At 46.1% G+C, this 16,358-nt stretch overlaps 2 protein-coding genes across 5 annotated transcripts in view; one reads left to right on the forward strand and one right to left on the reverse strand.

Annotated features, from left to right (window-relative positions):
- The window catches only part of Sla (Src like adaptor), a 49,477-nt gene extending 48,087 nt beyond the window's left edge, over positions 1-1,390 (forward strand). For all 3 annotated transcript variants that reach the window (XM_041671941.1, XM_041671943.1, XM_041671940.1), the window contains one exon: positions 492-1,390. In XM_041671941.1, the coding sequence (XP_041527875.1) occupies positions 492-705 (214 nt within the window). In that variant the 3' untranslated portion in view covers positions 706-1,390. The remainder of the gene's footprint in view (positions 1-491) is intronic.
- Positions 1-16,358, reverse strand: part of Tg (thyroglobulin) — a 178,334-nt gene that overhangs the window by 65,294 nt on the left and 96,682 nt on the right. For both annotated transcript variants that reach the window (XM_041671938.1, XM_041671939.1), the window contains exons 40-41: positions 15,664-15,823; positions 8,686-8,888 (exon numbers count right to left, since the gene is read on the reverse strand). In XM_041671938.1, coding sequence (XP_041527872.1) covers positions 8,686-8,888; positions 15,664-15,823 — 363 coding nt within the window. The remainder of the gene's footprint in view (positions 1-8,685; positions 8,889-15,663; positions 15,824-16,358) is intronic.

Raw genomic sequence — 16,358 nt, forward strand, 5'->3', positions numbered from 1 at the left:
GTACCTTGACTAGTTCGTTCCTCTATTCCACTGACAGCTATTGAGTGTTTAGGTGGGTTGTGGGTTGCTATTGTTGGGTATCTCATTAATTGAGCATGTACCCAAGTATCTCATCAGGCAATTTAAAGCAAATGGGAAATCAGAATTGTCCAAGACATGAATGAAATGATTATTTTTGTAAATATCATAAAGAATATTGATTAAGGTTTACTGTGGGAAGTTTAAGCACATGAGAAAACATTAGTTCCAAGATTATACAGCATACAAACACAAGAAACAGAATTCAAACCAGTTAGAAAAAGAATAACCTTCTTCTCTTTGTTCTTCTTCCTCTTCCTCCTCATCCCCTTCTTCCTCCTTCTCCTCTTCCTCCCCTTCTTCTTCCTCTTCTCCTTCTCCACTTCCCTTTTCCTGGCACTCTGTCCCCATCACCCACACTGTCTAATGTCTCTCTTCTTTTACTTCCTCTGTCTGAATCTTTCAACACTCAGATTGCAGGGCGATCCAGAGGGGGCAGAGAACCCACTCAGCGTGGACGAATCCCTTTTCAGCTATGGTCTCCGGGAAAGCATCGCATCGTACCTGTCTCTGACAGGAGATGACACCAGCTCCTTTGACAGGAAGAAGAAGAGTCTCTCCCTAACTTACGGTGCGAGCAAACGTAAGAGTTCCTTCTTCGCAGCTCCCCAGTACTTTGAAGATTAATACCCTGGCTGGTATGCAAAAGACAAAGGTTTAGACTGCCACCTGTGGTCAAACCAGAGTTCTCTACTCCCTGGTCATCTTGTGTCTTCGAGAAACAAATGGAAGTCGTGCAGAGACTGCCTTTACACAGTGACCAGAGGAACTCTTCCCTGGTGTCTGATCAGTCCTGTGGAGCCAGATCATGTTTGAATCACGATATAACGAGGCAGAGCTTCAAAGAGCCGTGTGTGTATGAGTGTGTGTGTGTAAGACAGAACACTCTTGAAAGAGAGTGCGTGGAGACTGTCTCCAGCTCACAGTCCAAATGGTCCATCTCTGAGACCCTGCGGATAGCATCCATCCGAGAAAGAGCATGAGGAAGATGGCTTCTTAGGTATGCAGAATGACCTCTACGTGGAGCAGAGTGACCTTTAAAGGACCAGTGAGACCTTTGGCCTATGTCTTCTCTCTTCCTAAGGGACCTGCGACACTAAACACTATCCAGAAGAACTTACAGCTCTGATCCAAGCGGGACCTTCTGCATTCAGGTGCACCAAAGCCGCATGGGTAGGAGTCATGGGAGAATGTAGGTCAGTGAAGGGGTAGCTGGGGAAGGCAGGTTTCAGCTCTACTGCACGAACTTCTGAGAAAGACAGAATTGCCTCTTCACATCAAAGGCCTCCTCCAGCTACTGGGGCCCTGTGTTGTTCCAGAACCTGCTTTCTTATGCCTATTGGCAGAGGCCACTGGCTGAGGTTAAATGGGAATAAAGGAGGCATGCATTGCATCCCTTAATGTTGGGCTTCTAGCAGGGGCAGAGGGATGAGCAGAACAGCAGAATGGAACAGTGGTTGGGAAACAGAAGGAAGCCTCATGGTTATAATGTGCTAGGGACAAGTAAGGGTTACCTAAGGAGCTCTTGTTCCCATGAATCTGGTGGGAATACAAAGACTGTTGGACCAAGTAGATTAGCAAGGTTAGGTTTTTTTTTTTTAAAGGAGACTGATGGGCTTTAATGAATTAATTTATCCTGTATATTTTAATCTAAGAAGGGCTGGCATCTGCATGAATAAGAATGCCCATTTCTGGGGAAGGGGGGCTGGAGAAGCTGAATGCTGCCATATAGGATTGAGAAGCGAGAGAAAACTCACAGGGCACTCAGGAAAGAGAAGCCTCCTTCCAGTCTCATGCTACCTCTTTCCTGGCTGGGAGGCAGGCTAGCTGTGGCTCATTCCTCCCTGTTTATCAAAGGTATTCTTGGTAAGAGGGATGCAGGGGTGATTTGTCACCCATCCTGTGCACATGCCTGGACTCACCCTGCACAGGGCAAAAGCATATGCATTGACATGACTTCATCTATTGTCCTGTCCAGTGTTTTATACCAGGAGGCTTGTATGGTCTCACCCAAAGGCTATTTCAAAGAGACTGGCCAGTGTGTGAGAAACAAATGTCACACAAGGTCAGTGACTTCTGCATGAGGCCACGATCTCCAGCTCCTGCTACGTCAGCTCACTATCTTCTATGCTGTCTTCTGTTGTGGTCCATGTGATTGGAACTTTGGGAGTACTTTTAAGTGGGAAGCATTACACTTTGCTCAATCATGTATTTATTCCTGATTAAAGTAAAACACACTTATTTAACCTTGGATGAAGGATCTGTGGGTTGGGAAGCGCGAATATGCCTCTCTGGAGTTTACAGACTTTGGTTTTCAAAGAAGAGATCAACCTAAGGATGGGAATAAAGGCCAACAAGAGATACCGTTATGGCTGGGGGTCCCCATCTCACTTCATGTGAGTAGACAAAGGAGGGCTCAAGAAGGAGAGGTTTCTTGAGGTCATGACATCAACCACCATCACTTGAACTACTCAGTCTTCTGAGAATTTCTTTCCACAAACATTATCTGGGCACCTGTTCAACTTAGCTGCTGAGGCTTGTGGCTGTGGAGGTCCCTAACATCACATAGCAGGATGCCCCTAACAAAGAAGACACTTTCTGAGGGAGGGGTGGTGGCGCTATGCCAAAATTGCATTTCCATACAGCCACGACTCTCCATATGGATGCTGAGGCAGGAGCAATGGATAGCTGCACAAAGATTTAGGATGCACAGTCCAGGCAACCGGTCAGCAGGGCAGGTCCTGCAGGCTTGAGTGAGTCTGCAGCTCAAATGGTCCAAGAGACCAAAGGGATGCATGGGTGAGCCTGAGGGGCAGGGGCAATAAAAGCATCATCCCATCCAGAGGGAGGAGTCTGTAGGCCCTGAAGGGGTAGAGCCTAACCTAGGTATGGGAGGAAGGCAGGTTTGGGAAGGATGGAAATAGAAGAGTGATAATAGCTCACTAGGTGATTTGAAAGATTAACTGGATGCTGGATGGACAGTGGATATTGTAAATTCCAGCGTCATATTACCTATAAAACACATAGTTCTATGAGCGCATAGTCATAAAATAAAGAGGGCATTCAAGACTCCGAGTCCCAGGCAGACCCACATTCTACTGGGAAAGGAGGCTGTGGAAGTAGATTCCCATCTGGAAGGGATTCTGTGGAGGGATGTACGGGTGCAGTTGTGAGACATTTCTTATCACAGGGCTCAGGTGATCCTTATGCACATGGGGAAGGTTTTTTTTTTTTCATGGAGAAAAATGAGCACAAGGAAAATTTGGGCTCCATAAAGATGTAAGGTGAGAATCAGTTACGTAATGCACTTACAGGAAAAGCAGTCCAGGGAGAAGGCGGAGAGGGCTTACAACCTGAAAAGGATACCGTTTTTACAATATATTAAACAACCATTAAAGGTACATTGGAAGCCACCTTGACAGAGGATGAGAAAAAATTCCATGAATGATGGGTGGGGGAGCAGGAGGAGGGGAGGCAGTGGGAGCTGGGATTGGTATGTGAAATGAGAAAAGACTAGTTTTTGTTTTTTTTTTAAGAATTCTCCGAGTAAAGAGAAAATCTTCACAAAAGGAAATGCTCAGAGGTTTAGTCCATAATCAGCATGGCAGGAAGCATGGTGATGAGTAGGCAGACACAGTGCTGGGGAGAAGTCAAGAGTTCTACATTTGGACTGGTGGGCAATAGGAAGAGACAGTGAGCCACTGGGCCTGGCTTGAGCTTCTGAAATCTCAAAGCCCACCCCCAGTGACACATTTTCTCCAATAAGGCCATATCTCCTAATATTTTCAAATAATGCCACTCCCTGTGAGCCTATGGGGGACATTTTAATTCAGATTACTACAGACACCCAGTTTCTTGAGCTGATTTGGTACAGGGTCTCTGTGTCACTCCATCTGAGACTTTGCTCCAACAGTACAGAAAGAAGCCAGACACTCATTATCTGAAGACTATGGGGAAACCTCATCAAAAATTCGATATGCCCAGTATATGAAGTTATACTCAAATTCCCAGGAGAATTATTAGAATAAAACAAACATCAGTAAAGTCGTTCTGAAGTCTGAGCAGAAATATCTGTTCTCAATACTAGTCAGGACAACTTAGAATGAGACCAGCTAGAAGAGACCACTCCCACTAAGTAATAAGCAACAGCCACTGGTAACAGTCTGGGAGACCATGTCACCATACTCTTTCTATGTCCTAGGTGTTGGTTGTATCATATGAGCCAGAGGCGATGTTAAGTGCCAAGAACCCGGTAAGATAATTAAACCCCTGAAAGAATTGATATTCTTATCCATGATAGAGCTAGAATCACATTTGTTGGGGAAAGGGCAGTATAAAATGAGACAGGAGACTGAAGAGATAGCCTAGTGGTTGTTCTTCCAGAGGACTTAAATCAATTTCCAGCATTTGCACGACTCACAGTTGCCTGAAACTCCAGTTCTAGGGGATAGAGCACTGTCTTTTGGCCTGTGCAGGTAGTAGGCGTACTTGTGCACAAAGATATACATTGGTAAAATACCCATACACATGAAATAATAATTAAAAAATTAGGCAGAGTTCCCCAGAGCTACTAACTAGGAATCTTGTTTCTAACAGAAACTTCCTTCTACACTGGGAGATAGGGAAGGTTTGGGAAGGCTTGGGAAGGCTTGGAGCTTCAGGGAAAAACATTTCCCAGTGACCTGACACACACTGTCCACTGTGCAGAGACAGAAAGGTCAATAGCAGTGTGTGATCTTTTGACATTTGCCAATGATGTCATGTACAAAAGTGTTGGGTCACCTTCATAGGGGTTTTGGGACACATGTGGCCCATAGGCTTTGAGGTTTGACACACCAGGATGCTTTCTAGGACCTATGATGGCGATGGTCACATGGGAATAGAACAGGGAAAGGTGCAGATGCAGTGGGCTTCCGGAGACTGGAGCTGGCCAGGAGAGGAACAGTCCTGGGTAAACACTGGAGGCCATGGGACAAGTTTTCCTACTCTTTAGCACAGAGCCTCTTCTCCTTCCATGGAAACTGGCCTAGAATCCAGCTCTGTGGGATGTGTAGCTCTATCGAGGGTTCTTCTCCAGCCTGGCTCCAGGCAAGTAAGCTATCCTGGGACATTTTTGAGTGGAGGTGGTTTCCCTTGGACTGGGAAGGAGTAATAAGGGGCTTAAATTTCTTGAGTGGGCAGGGCCTTTGAAGCTTTATGACCATCAGCTTCTCAAAATATTGGGCAATAGAATTAAACACACTGATTTTACCTGTTAAAAAAAAAGTGAAGGGTTTTGTCCTAAGATCCTAATTCAGCCCTACCTGGCTCTAGTCTGAGCACTTTCTAGTACATCTTTAAATGCCGAGAAGGCCCCAAGTTGCTAGAGGAGCAGTCTCATAATGTGGGAAAACAGAAAATTTGGTTTTGGGTCTTGATCCTTCATGAAGTTCTCTCTTTGGTATGTGCTCTTCGCTAAAGTCACTGAAATTCTTTAAACCTCAAATTTCTTATCTCTAGCTAGAAAATAAAACAAACACCCAGTGCCAGGCAGTGGAAGGAATCTGAGATAAGATAGTGATTATTTTTTTGCCAAGTACAGTACACTAAATATAGATTATTAATTATCACCACAGCAGCTTCTCTTGATGGATGTTTAAACAGCCTCAGGCCTGATATTTGCAGAGAGCTGTTAGATCTTAGTCAAGAATAAACTGGCAGCTCCCGCTCCTTTCCCAAACATCTGTTGGTAAAGAACACTTTAAGAGCCGCCAATGCATCGAAGCAGTTCTGTTTGCTCAGTCCCAAATAAGCTCACACGATCCCAAGGACTTCTGGGAGTGGTTGTAAAAGCTGCTTCCAAATGCAGAAACCAGACGGCGGGGTTATTTTTAAATGCACTGCCATTTGTTTCTGAAATTCCCCAGACACTTTAAACTCCACAAAGAAAAGTCTGCCTTCTGGACCCAGGGAAGGCATTTGAGCATCTCCCAGGTCCTGACAAGGCCCTGTCAACACAGGGCACTGGGGGAACCCCTCCAAGATCAACCTAGAGCACAAAAGACCTGAGTTTAATTACCCAGAATTAGGAGATATTCGTGCTCCAAGCTATCTACTAGGTGGATCCACTTCAAAGGGGCAGAGTGAAGAAAAGTTGAACCAATGGCAAGAAGCATAAGAAAAGTATGGCCGGAAGGACCAGGCTCACAGGAATCCCTGGGCTCCTGAGAACACCAGATTACCTGTTTATTCACTTGCACACTGGAAGTATGCCCTGTGTTCATTACATACGAACTGTGCCCTGTGTACACTGTAAGGTGTGCTGAGCCAGACACTGGAGCCTTGGGGCACAAGGCATTCCAGTCACTCCTCTCCAGAGAGAGTAGGCATGTAGCAGAGGCTGACCTGGTGTTGGAAGCAGCCAGACTCATGGAAACCAGGATACCTGCTGTACAGTAGATGTTTTGGTAGCCCATGCTGTAGAAAGAGCTTGGTTCTGAGCCCAAAAGTCTGGAAGTTCTTTTGAAATAATGACTAGGTGGGGAAAGAGGGAAATGAGTGTTCTTTGTGAATGAAACTATCTGCACAGGTATGGAAAAAGCCCAAGGGATGGGAAATCCCTGCTGCTCAAAGAGGGAGACCGAGAGGCAAGTTGCTCTTCTGTCAGGAACAGTGACAATTCTGTCTAGCATCAGATATGACCAAGCAGTGACATTTTCCTCCCTCATAATCAAAGGTGTGGCTATCAGAAGGGCTAGGTAAATCTGGTTTTTGGTTACCTGGTCTAGAATGATTGGTAAAAGGCAGGTCTATGCAGGATTAGGCTTAAGATTTTAGTTTAAATGGTCCTCAATCTTTCCTTGTTTCTCCGTGTGTGTATGTGAGTGTGTGTGCATGTGAGTATGTGTGTGTGTGTGTGCATGCATGTGTGAGAAGAACCTTGGTGTCATTCCCTAAGTGTTGTTCATTAGTTGTTGGTGTTTGTATTATAGTTGTTTGAAATAGAGCACAACACTGGTCTGATCTTGCCAAGTAAATAAGTTAGAGCTAAGGGGCCAAGCAGTGATTTAAACAATACAGTTTCTGTGTGATTAGTTCGGGGCTGAGTGGCTGGAAACTAACTTCTCACTACACCACTGAGTCTCAGGTTTGGAGCGGTGTCCTCCTCCCTGTTGCTGGGATTATAGGCATGCACTACCATGCCCAACTTTTTATAGGATCCAGATTTTCAAGGATTTTTTTTTTTTTTAAATACAGGTTCTGAAGTTTTGTGTCTGAGCTATCGCCCAGCACCTCCATCTTTCCTTAGCTTGGGTTACTGGTGTTCTACTCACTACTCCTCTGCCTGAAATATCCACTTCTTAAATTCTCTCTTCTGTCAGTTCTAAGGGGATCTTTCCAAGATGGGATCGCAAACTGTTTCCGGTCTGCTTTAAAAGCCTTGGCTATATCCCTTTCTCCCCAAAGCATTTCTCATTGGAGCCAAAAGGAAAATAATGGATGTCTATTGACAAGTGAATGAATGGATACAAAAACTGGTCTGCGCCCACTTATATCTAAAGCCAAAGGCTTTTATAAAATGTACCATGCTCATGCTACATGGAATTCACAAATCATGAACACCCCGAGTTCTAGAATAGACAAAATCAGAATGAAGCAGAAAGAGCCTTCCCGAAGCTTTGGGGATAAGAAGGTTCAGGACTCACATTTAGAAGGTACAGACTATCTACACTAGGTGATAAAAACAGTTCTAGCATCAGAGACCATTGATGGCCACACAATACTGGGAACGTCTTTAGTGCCACCAATGAGACTCTTAAAATGACTAGGATCATAAGAGGAGACGAAGAAGAAACTGGATAAATGCACAAGCAAAGCCCCTGGGTAGTTTCCATGATCATAGGAAAAGCCCAAGGTTTGCACCAGTCAGGCAAGGCTGTGCACACTGTCCCCACACGGCCACTCTCACTAGGGTTCTGCCTCTGTTTACTGCTAGCACAGCCTTTAACTTTTCACTCAACAGTCCCTCTGCAGGGCCATGTCCATTCGTACTATTACCTTCCCCTGTCCTTGTCAGGGGTTTCTTTTTTAATGTCCTATTATCCTTTAAAACATCTGCCTTAAGTCTTAAGTGTGGGTGCCCCTTGCCCCGGCACTGGGACGTGTCTAATTTATCACGGCAGTCCATCATCTATCACTGTGAGTCAAACACTCAACACAAGCAGTGGCTAGCCAGTGGCAGGACAGCTCCCGATGTAGCCAATTAGGTCATTTCTTCCTTCTTGTCATCATCAGCATCACTGAACAGTCAACAACAGCAGCAACAGCAGCTCCATCACCACCATCTCCACTCAGCAGGCATCTCGGCCCACTAGATAAAGTCCTAATGGCTTTTAACCTTAATAAGTACCCAGGGAATAGAAACACCCAACCATGTAGACTTTTCCAAATGAGTAAAAAGCAGAAAGGAAGCCTTTTAGCTTCGTGGACCACACATACCTGCTGTGACAGCCGGAACAGGATCCACGACAGTGTGAGGGATAAGAGAATACCAACAACGGCAGTCAGCTAGTCTCTAAAGTCGGGAAGATCACCGAGGCAGTAGTGAAAGCAGGCCATACCACTCACCATAAGCAGAGCCCTCCTGAAGAGCTGGAGCCTGGGAGGCCTGGTGATGAGAAGGTGGATGCTGGCCACATCTGCCCCACCACGGTCTGATGCCAGTGTCACACGCCGAGGGTCTCCACCAAATGCTCCAATGTGGTTCTGCACCCAGGTCAGAGCTGCCACCTGGTCCAGCAGCCCCCAGTTGCCAGCTACTTCGTCAGAGCCTGCAAAAGAGGAAAGTCATTAGCTTGTGTGTCCTAACAGCTTTAGAGTTTACAGGAAAAGTGCTATATCAGACACAAGACTCTCTGAGGGAACTTGTCCACCTAGGCCAGTACTATAAGCTACACAGGTGAGGATGCTGAAAAGAACCTGGGCTTTTGAATCAAGCATGATCTGGCTTGTCTTTGAACTTTGGACTGCATTAGCCAAGAGAATGGAAACACCTCTGCTCTTTGAGCCATGGCTTTCTGTCTGTCAGTGGACAGGGAAATGTGAAGGACTGGGGCTCAGAACAGGGGCCATGAATGTTCAGTTCCAGCCTAGGCAAAGAGATGACTCCCACCCAAGGGCTCAGACCCTACCACAGGTATGCCAGTCAAACAGTGGCTAGATCAGGCCAGGCAAGGGATCCCAGCTTAATCTATGACTTTAGAAGTGTGCCACTAAACCCACATCTCTTTCGTAAATCACAGAATTTAATAACTATTTGTTGAAGATGTAGCACCATTTTTAATTATTTGCATACATACCCACAAAATAACAAAAATGAACACATCTCATTAGATCGTCTGAGATGCTGCACTGTTCTTTGCCTGCCATGATAGAGCCTCCCTGTCGGTCTGCCCCACATGCTGGCCCTCCAGTAACATCATGAGAAGCGGGCTTTACTCTGCTGTCAACTGAAGCTCACACGCATCTTGTCTTTTCTGTCTTTGCTCTTAGTGACTGTGATGCTTCATACTAATCACTTGGCGTGTTCTAGCATCACCTCCTCCAGGAGTCTCTGGGCATGTCTATGAACAAGTGTCTAGACTGACCCCACTGAGGTGGGGGGACCACCAGTGAATGTGGAAGGCAGCAGTCTATGGACAGGGATCCGGAACTGAACAAAAAGGAGAAAATGAGGGTGTCTGTGTCCTAAGGATGGGAGCAGCTACCTCAAGCTCTTGCCGGCGTGATGGACCATACTTTCAAAACGTGGGCCGAAGGAAACTCTTGCTTCCTTAAGGTTCTTTTGTTAGATATTTTATCACAGCAACAAGAAAAGTAAAGAACACAGACACCATGACTCCTGTCGCCATCTGCATACAGCTATATCCACAGGCCACACCTCTCTTAAGCTCCACGCACAGTCCTTCCTGAGACATCTATAACTATGAACAAGGGGCTTCCATATAGAACAAGAATGTGTCAGGAAGACCCCATATTCCCAAAAGGACAAAGGTAGGAAATTCTTGCCTGCTGATCGCCTGACCCAATATTTGCAAAGCTGAAGAGAACACCAGCCCGGAGCACATGAATAATGCAAACTACTCTTGCAGCTGTGCAGCTTTCCAGTTCTCCTCAATTGCTTTCCATGTTCTGGGCCTGGTGAAGCTATTGGCAAACCCTGTCCTCACAGTGGCCTTTTCTGGATGCCTCCTGCGCCCCATTTGTCAAGATCAATGTGTCTGTTTCCTCCCAGCCTCTGTGAGTCCAAGAGAACAGGGTGCTGAGTGAGTAAGGACAAAGCCTGTGCGTGAGTCTGGGGAGAGATAACTGCAATCTGCATTGCCAGCAACAGTGCGGGAGGGGCATTCCTGGAGCTCCTGCCCATGTGTCAGCTTCCCACCAAGTGATGAGGTCAAGTTCTGAGGTCTGTAGACTCCTGGGAAGTAACAACTGGGGTTGTCTAGTAAGGCCTTCATCAAAAAGGGACAAATTTGGCTTCCTCCAATGCCCGTACTGTGTCAGTACTAAAGGCGAAAGCTAACTACTCCTGTGGGCACAGTTCCCAATGTGTATAGTCTCCTGTACACACAGTTCCCATTGCACATACCTCCCAGTGCCCATACCACCCGTGAATACACTTCCCAGTAAATACACTCTGTGGTGTACACACCGCTCAGGGTCTACTCTCCCTAGGCACACGAAGGCAAGGGATAGGCCACTGTGCTGTGAAGGGTCTGGATCTGGTTCAGCCTTGGCCTTCATTGGTAAAGAATATATATATATATATATATATATATATATATATATATATATATTTTTATTATTTTTTTTTTCTCTGTAGCTTTGGAGCCTTTCCTAGAACTATCTCTTGTAGACCAGGCTGGTCTCAATTCACAAAGATCTGCCTGCCTCTCTCTCCCAAGTGTTGAGATTAAAGGCGTGTTGCCCGGCAAGAAATAAAATCTTTTGAGCATAAAAAATTGTCTAGATGCAAGAAGCAAATGTGAGATTGGGCAGGGAACTCAAATCCTAACTCGACTTCAGAACTCTTTGTCTTAAAAGTTAATCCAATTCTATAAACATCTCTTGAAGATTTTATGACAGGTATTATAAGTTCATGTGCTGGTTTTCAGAATCCTCATCTCCTCATTACCACCACATTGAATCTTCCTACTCCTTAGGTCCTCCAGGCCTGCATCCTAATCAGTCAGCTCCAGTGGTACCCAGGGCTGCTCAGCAGATCTATGATGCTCCCTTGCAGGTGTGTAGGGCCAAGCTCAAGTTGCCTTACCCCCAGGCTCCTGCTCCAGAGCCACCTTCCTGAATCATTGTCCATCCCTATACTTGTGCATATGTGTCTTCATGTGCATACACACACACCACCACCACCACCATCACCACCACAAATACACACACACACACACACACACACACAGAGAGAGAGAGAGAGAGAGAGAGAGAGAGAGAGAGAGAGAGAGCCCAGCCCTGGAACCTGGTTACACAGAGGGAGGCCGATGCAAGAGGAGACTTCCTGGACATCGTGTTGTTATTGTTTATGTCTTCTTTCCCTGATCTAGCCCCAGCCTTCTAGACAGGACTGTCCAGTATACATCCACTTGTCCTTTTATTGCATGAATGGCTCACATCTCTTCATTTAGTTTATTCAACCACTCTAGAGGATCCCAGCCCCAGCAGTACCTAGTCTTGTCCGTGGACTCCAGTGGGAGGTGGAATGGCATGAGCCTAGATGAAATCCTGGCTCCTACACCTGCCCTGAGCAGGACCCTGGGAAGCCTACTTAGTGTCCATGTATTTTGGTTGTCTCCATGTGTACAGTGGGTGTTTGTAGAATAAACTTTATTTAGTTCTGCTGATGACTAAATCACTGTAAATACAACCGATCTGTCCCCCAAAGTAGGCATCACAGCTGTGCTTTTATTTTGAAATATAATTGAACATATTGAGGCCCAAGAAGTGTCCCACTGATACCCTTATCAGCGCCAGTTTCACTTTTATAGTAGTAATGGCTGCTATTTTATTGGTTAGAGAAGATATAAGATCTTCTAAGAGGTCCAGAGTATCTGGTGACTGTAGTCATGTCACTGTGTGGTTATTTGTGGCAGATGGTCTTCCATCAGACTCCTGGTACAGGGTATATACACGGAGGGAGAAGGAGAACCTTCTCTGTTTTTACACTCTGCCAAAGGCCTATGGACCCACTGTCTACCCTCTCTTCCTTAGTACCCAGCACTATGGGGCCTTGGCTGGGTCCTTTGCCAGAAGATAATGCCAAAGAGTCAAGGTGGAGGAAACAGGCTTTCCCTGTCTACCTTCAATCCCCCTCCCCACTCTGGGCAGATTGTAGGGAGAAAAGTATGATAGACCCAGAAGCTCTGGAATGAGTGAGGTACCCTGAGACCAGGTGTCAAGTGAACAACACCAAAGGAACTGCCTTCCCTGGTTAAAGGACAGCAGAAGAGAAACTCTGGTGGACAAGGCAATCAGAATAATTTCCAGACCTCCCAGAAATCTCTGTGGTCCAGTGTTTCTTGTTGCTGTTGTCTGAGCAGCAGAGAGTTGAGTTCAAGCTAAGTCTGCACTACCTGTGGATGATCAGCAAGTCCTTCAGTCTCTCTGAGCCTTGACCTCTCTTCTGTAAAATGGAAGAGTATGCAGGCCTCAGTGCTGCCTGAGAACTGTGTGAGGAAATTCAGACAGGACGGCTGGTGGAGAGAGGCCCACTGAAGTGTAACTCTCTCTAGGTACTAATAGTTTTTCAGTTTTTTTTTTTTTTGACAAAATGATCAGGTAGCATTGATGTAAGTCGGTAAGGAGAAGAGTAGGTGTTCTGGAGGCTTCTTTCACCCTCCTTCAGATACCTACACCAGAGGTCAAAATGAATTTACCTCTCCAGAAGGGTATAAATTCTCAACAGGATTTCTCTTCCTGAAATCCAAATTCCCCATGCCCCTCAGAACAGAGGACATATGGAAAGTCACTCTGCTGTCTAGAGAAGACTTAAGCCAAAGTTAGCTGTGTCTGGAAAGGGCTCTCTGGGGCCAGCTTCAGTCAGTTAAGCCATGAATGTCCCTTAAATCTCCAGAGAAACAGCTTTGCATTTGAATAGAGGACAGAAAACTCCACAGAAAAATTTTCCTCGTCTAAAAAGAAAGTTCCTGAGAGAATAATTACTTCACCCTGATGAGAAATGTGTACTCCTCCACACCCTATACTGCCTCCCCTTCTCACACCACCCGATGTTTGTCAGGGGCTGGAAACTGGAGAAGACCCATTCAAGCCCATAGCTCTCAGCTGAACCTGCTGTGCCAAAGGAAACCCACAGCTGCCATTCATTAGCCTCTCCTTAGCCTTAAGGAGGACCTCCTTAACCTACAATGACTGCTACCTGCTCTACAGGCCACACTGTGGCTTATACCACGTGGTCCCCCTAGTCCACCCCACCCCTCTGCACTCTTTCTGGTCCTCCAGACTTCCACCTATCTGTCCATTCTTAGCACATCCCAGGACTCAGAGGAGATACTTGGAAATCAGTGATGAGGCTCAGCCCCTATACTCCTGGGCTCAAACCTCTTAGCCTTCCCATCAGTCTCGAAAGTAGAGCAAAACCATTCCTGTTCTAGAGAGGAGGGATCTAACATACTGGGAGAAAGGGAGAGTTGGTCTAAGGTCAAGCGATTGATGAGAGCCAGTACTGGCCTTGGCTCTTCAGATCCCAAGGCCCTCCCGTCTCCACTAGTGACCAACCTGCCCATATCACAGAGGTATATAAAGGTATATTGAAGGCATTTGTGGTGGACCAGGACTCTATTCTGCCCATGTGGTTGGTAGTGGGTGGAGCACACATAGATTCACAGTGAGACTAGAAATAAAGAGGAGGGAGGCACTCTATTCACACAGCCTTTGGACCAAGCCCAGTGGTCTCTGTGTGGTAGAAGAGCTTTGATCCTCAGAGACAGCCAAGGAAAGAGTATTCATGGTCCATTGTGGCAGTTCTGTTTCCTAGACAAGTCGCTAACCTCCTTGGTCCCTAATCTTCCTTCTAAACATATACATGCATGCATATATGTTTGAATGCACACACTCAGAACACATTAGATTATATTAGACAATAAAGCATGAGATGTACTGGGACAGTCTTATGTAGGGATAAGTCCCGCCCCTTAGGGGGCATGTTCGCCTCGGGCTAATGTTTGCCTATAAATTTGGCGAGCGTGCTCCCAGCCGCTGCCTCTGCCTCCTTCAGCAAATCCTACCGGCCTTTAATTCCAGCACTTGGGAGGCAGAGGCAGGCGGATCTCTGTGAGTTCGAGACCAGCCTGGTCTACAGAGCTAGTTCCAGGACAGGATCCAAAGCCACAGAGAAACCCTGTCTCAAAAAAACCAAAAAAAAAAAAAAAACACTAAAAAACAAGGGTAATGTGAGCAAAGGTTACCACCTTTGAAGAGAAAAAGGGGAACTGATGTGGGAGTGTCATATATCAATCTGTTGATTTCATTGGTTAAGCAATAAAGAAACTGCTTGGCCCTGATAGGTTAAAACATAGGTGGGAGGAGTAAACAGGACAGAATGCTGGGAGGAAGAGGAAGTGAGCTCAGAGAGACACCATGCTCCCCTCTCCCGGGCAGACGCGAGAGCTCTGCTCTCTGAGGCACACGCAATGAAGCTCCGACCCAGGATGGACATAGGCTAGAATCTTTCCCGGTAAGACTGATGCTACACAGATTATAAGAAATAAGCTAGTCCAGGTGCAAGAGTTAGCCGAGAAGAGGATAGATATAATGGGCCAAGCAGTGTTTAAATGAATACAATTTGTGTGTTGTTATTTCGGGGCATAGGCTAGCCAGGCGGCCGGGGTGCTGGGGACGCAGCCCCGCCGCTCCTATTACAACAAAAGTCTTAGACATACAGCAAATTTTCAACATCAAAGCACCCTTGGAAGATCTCAAAAATATGTCTAGCTTGGCCACAGGAGGGGAAAGGCAAAGAGGTTCTGAAGTTGGAGAAGATGGGGATGAACTTCTGCAGGGAACAGCTGAGAGGCGAGCAGTCCAATTGCTCCAGTCTAGATCTAAAAGGTCTCTGAATGCCTGTGTTCTAAAGGCTTGACTTGAAATGACTCTACTGATAGAACCTTTTCATTTTCTCAAAGAACGTTGAAGCTCCTTAGTCGTATCTCTCTCTCTCTCTATTGCTGCCTGGCCATGAGGAGTATAGCTGTGTTTGAACATCCCAGTTGCCACGCTGGAATGGCTCTACTGATAGAACCTTTTCATTTTCTCAAAGGACGTTGAAGCTCCTTAGTCGTATCTCTCTCTCTCTCTCTATTGCTGCCTGGCCATGAGGAGTATAGCTGTGTTTGAACATCCCAATTGCCACGCTGGGCTAATTTTACATAGACCAAAGCAAGAGGGCAGTCAACCATGGACTTGAGCCTCCAAAACAGTGAGCCCAAGTGAATACTTCTCTTTTTTAAGCAAATTGTCTCAGGAAGCTCTTCTAGTAATGGAGGAATGATTGACCTGTCCATCACACCAGCAACGCACCTGAACTCAGGAAGCCGAAGACCCCCACTCTGTAATTGGCAGTGATGACAATGAAGTTGCCAACTGCAGCCAGAATGGAGCCATCAAGAGTCAGCTGTCCTCCATTGCCTTCCATCTCCATGGTATTGTGGAAGAACACCAGAACTGATGCATTGGAGACCTGAAGGGGTTGGAGAGAGGGAGGAGGTGGAAGTTGAGCTTGTGCAAGGGGCAACTGTCATTTGTGAAACCAGACTCTGAGCCCTCTTGCCAGCTCTGCCTTGGCACACACTTAACCATATGCAATGGGCTGAATTTTATCCTCCAGATTCATACACTGACACCCTAGTTCAGAAAGTGATCATACACGGAGATTTGACTGTGGTCCAATATGTGAACCCTGATCCCGTAAGAACAGTGTCCTTTTGAAAAGAAGGAATTTGTACACAGGCACACACAAGGGAAAGACCATGAAAGACCCCGGTAGAAGGTCAAGTGCAAGCAAAAAGATGTGCAATAAGGAAACTAGCCTTTTGATCTTGGACTTCAAACTTCCAGATTGTGAGAAAAGAAAGGATGTGTAGTTCAAGATGCCTAACCATGGAAGTCTGTGATGTCAGCTCTAATGCACTACTGCACCCCCATTTCATAGGTAGGAAAATGGAGGCTCATAGAGGTAAGGATGCTGTGCTAATGTTTCAAGGTGAATGGGAGTA

The sequence above is a fragment of the Microtus oregoni genome, unplaced genomic scaffold, assembly GCF_018167655.1.
Source record: "Microtus oregoni isolate MIOR12 unplaced genomic scaffold, Mior012 000022F_ref0000154, whole genome shotgun sequence".
NCBI classification, from domain to species: Eukaryota; Metazoa; Chordata; class Mammalia; order Rodentia; family Cricetidae; genus Microtus; species Microtus oregoni.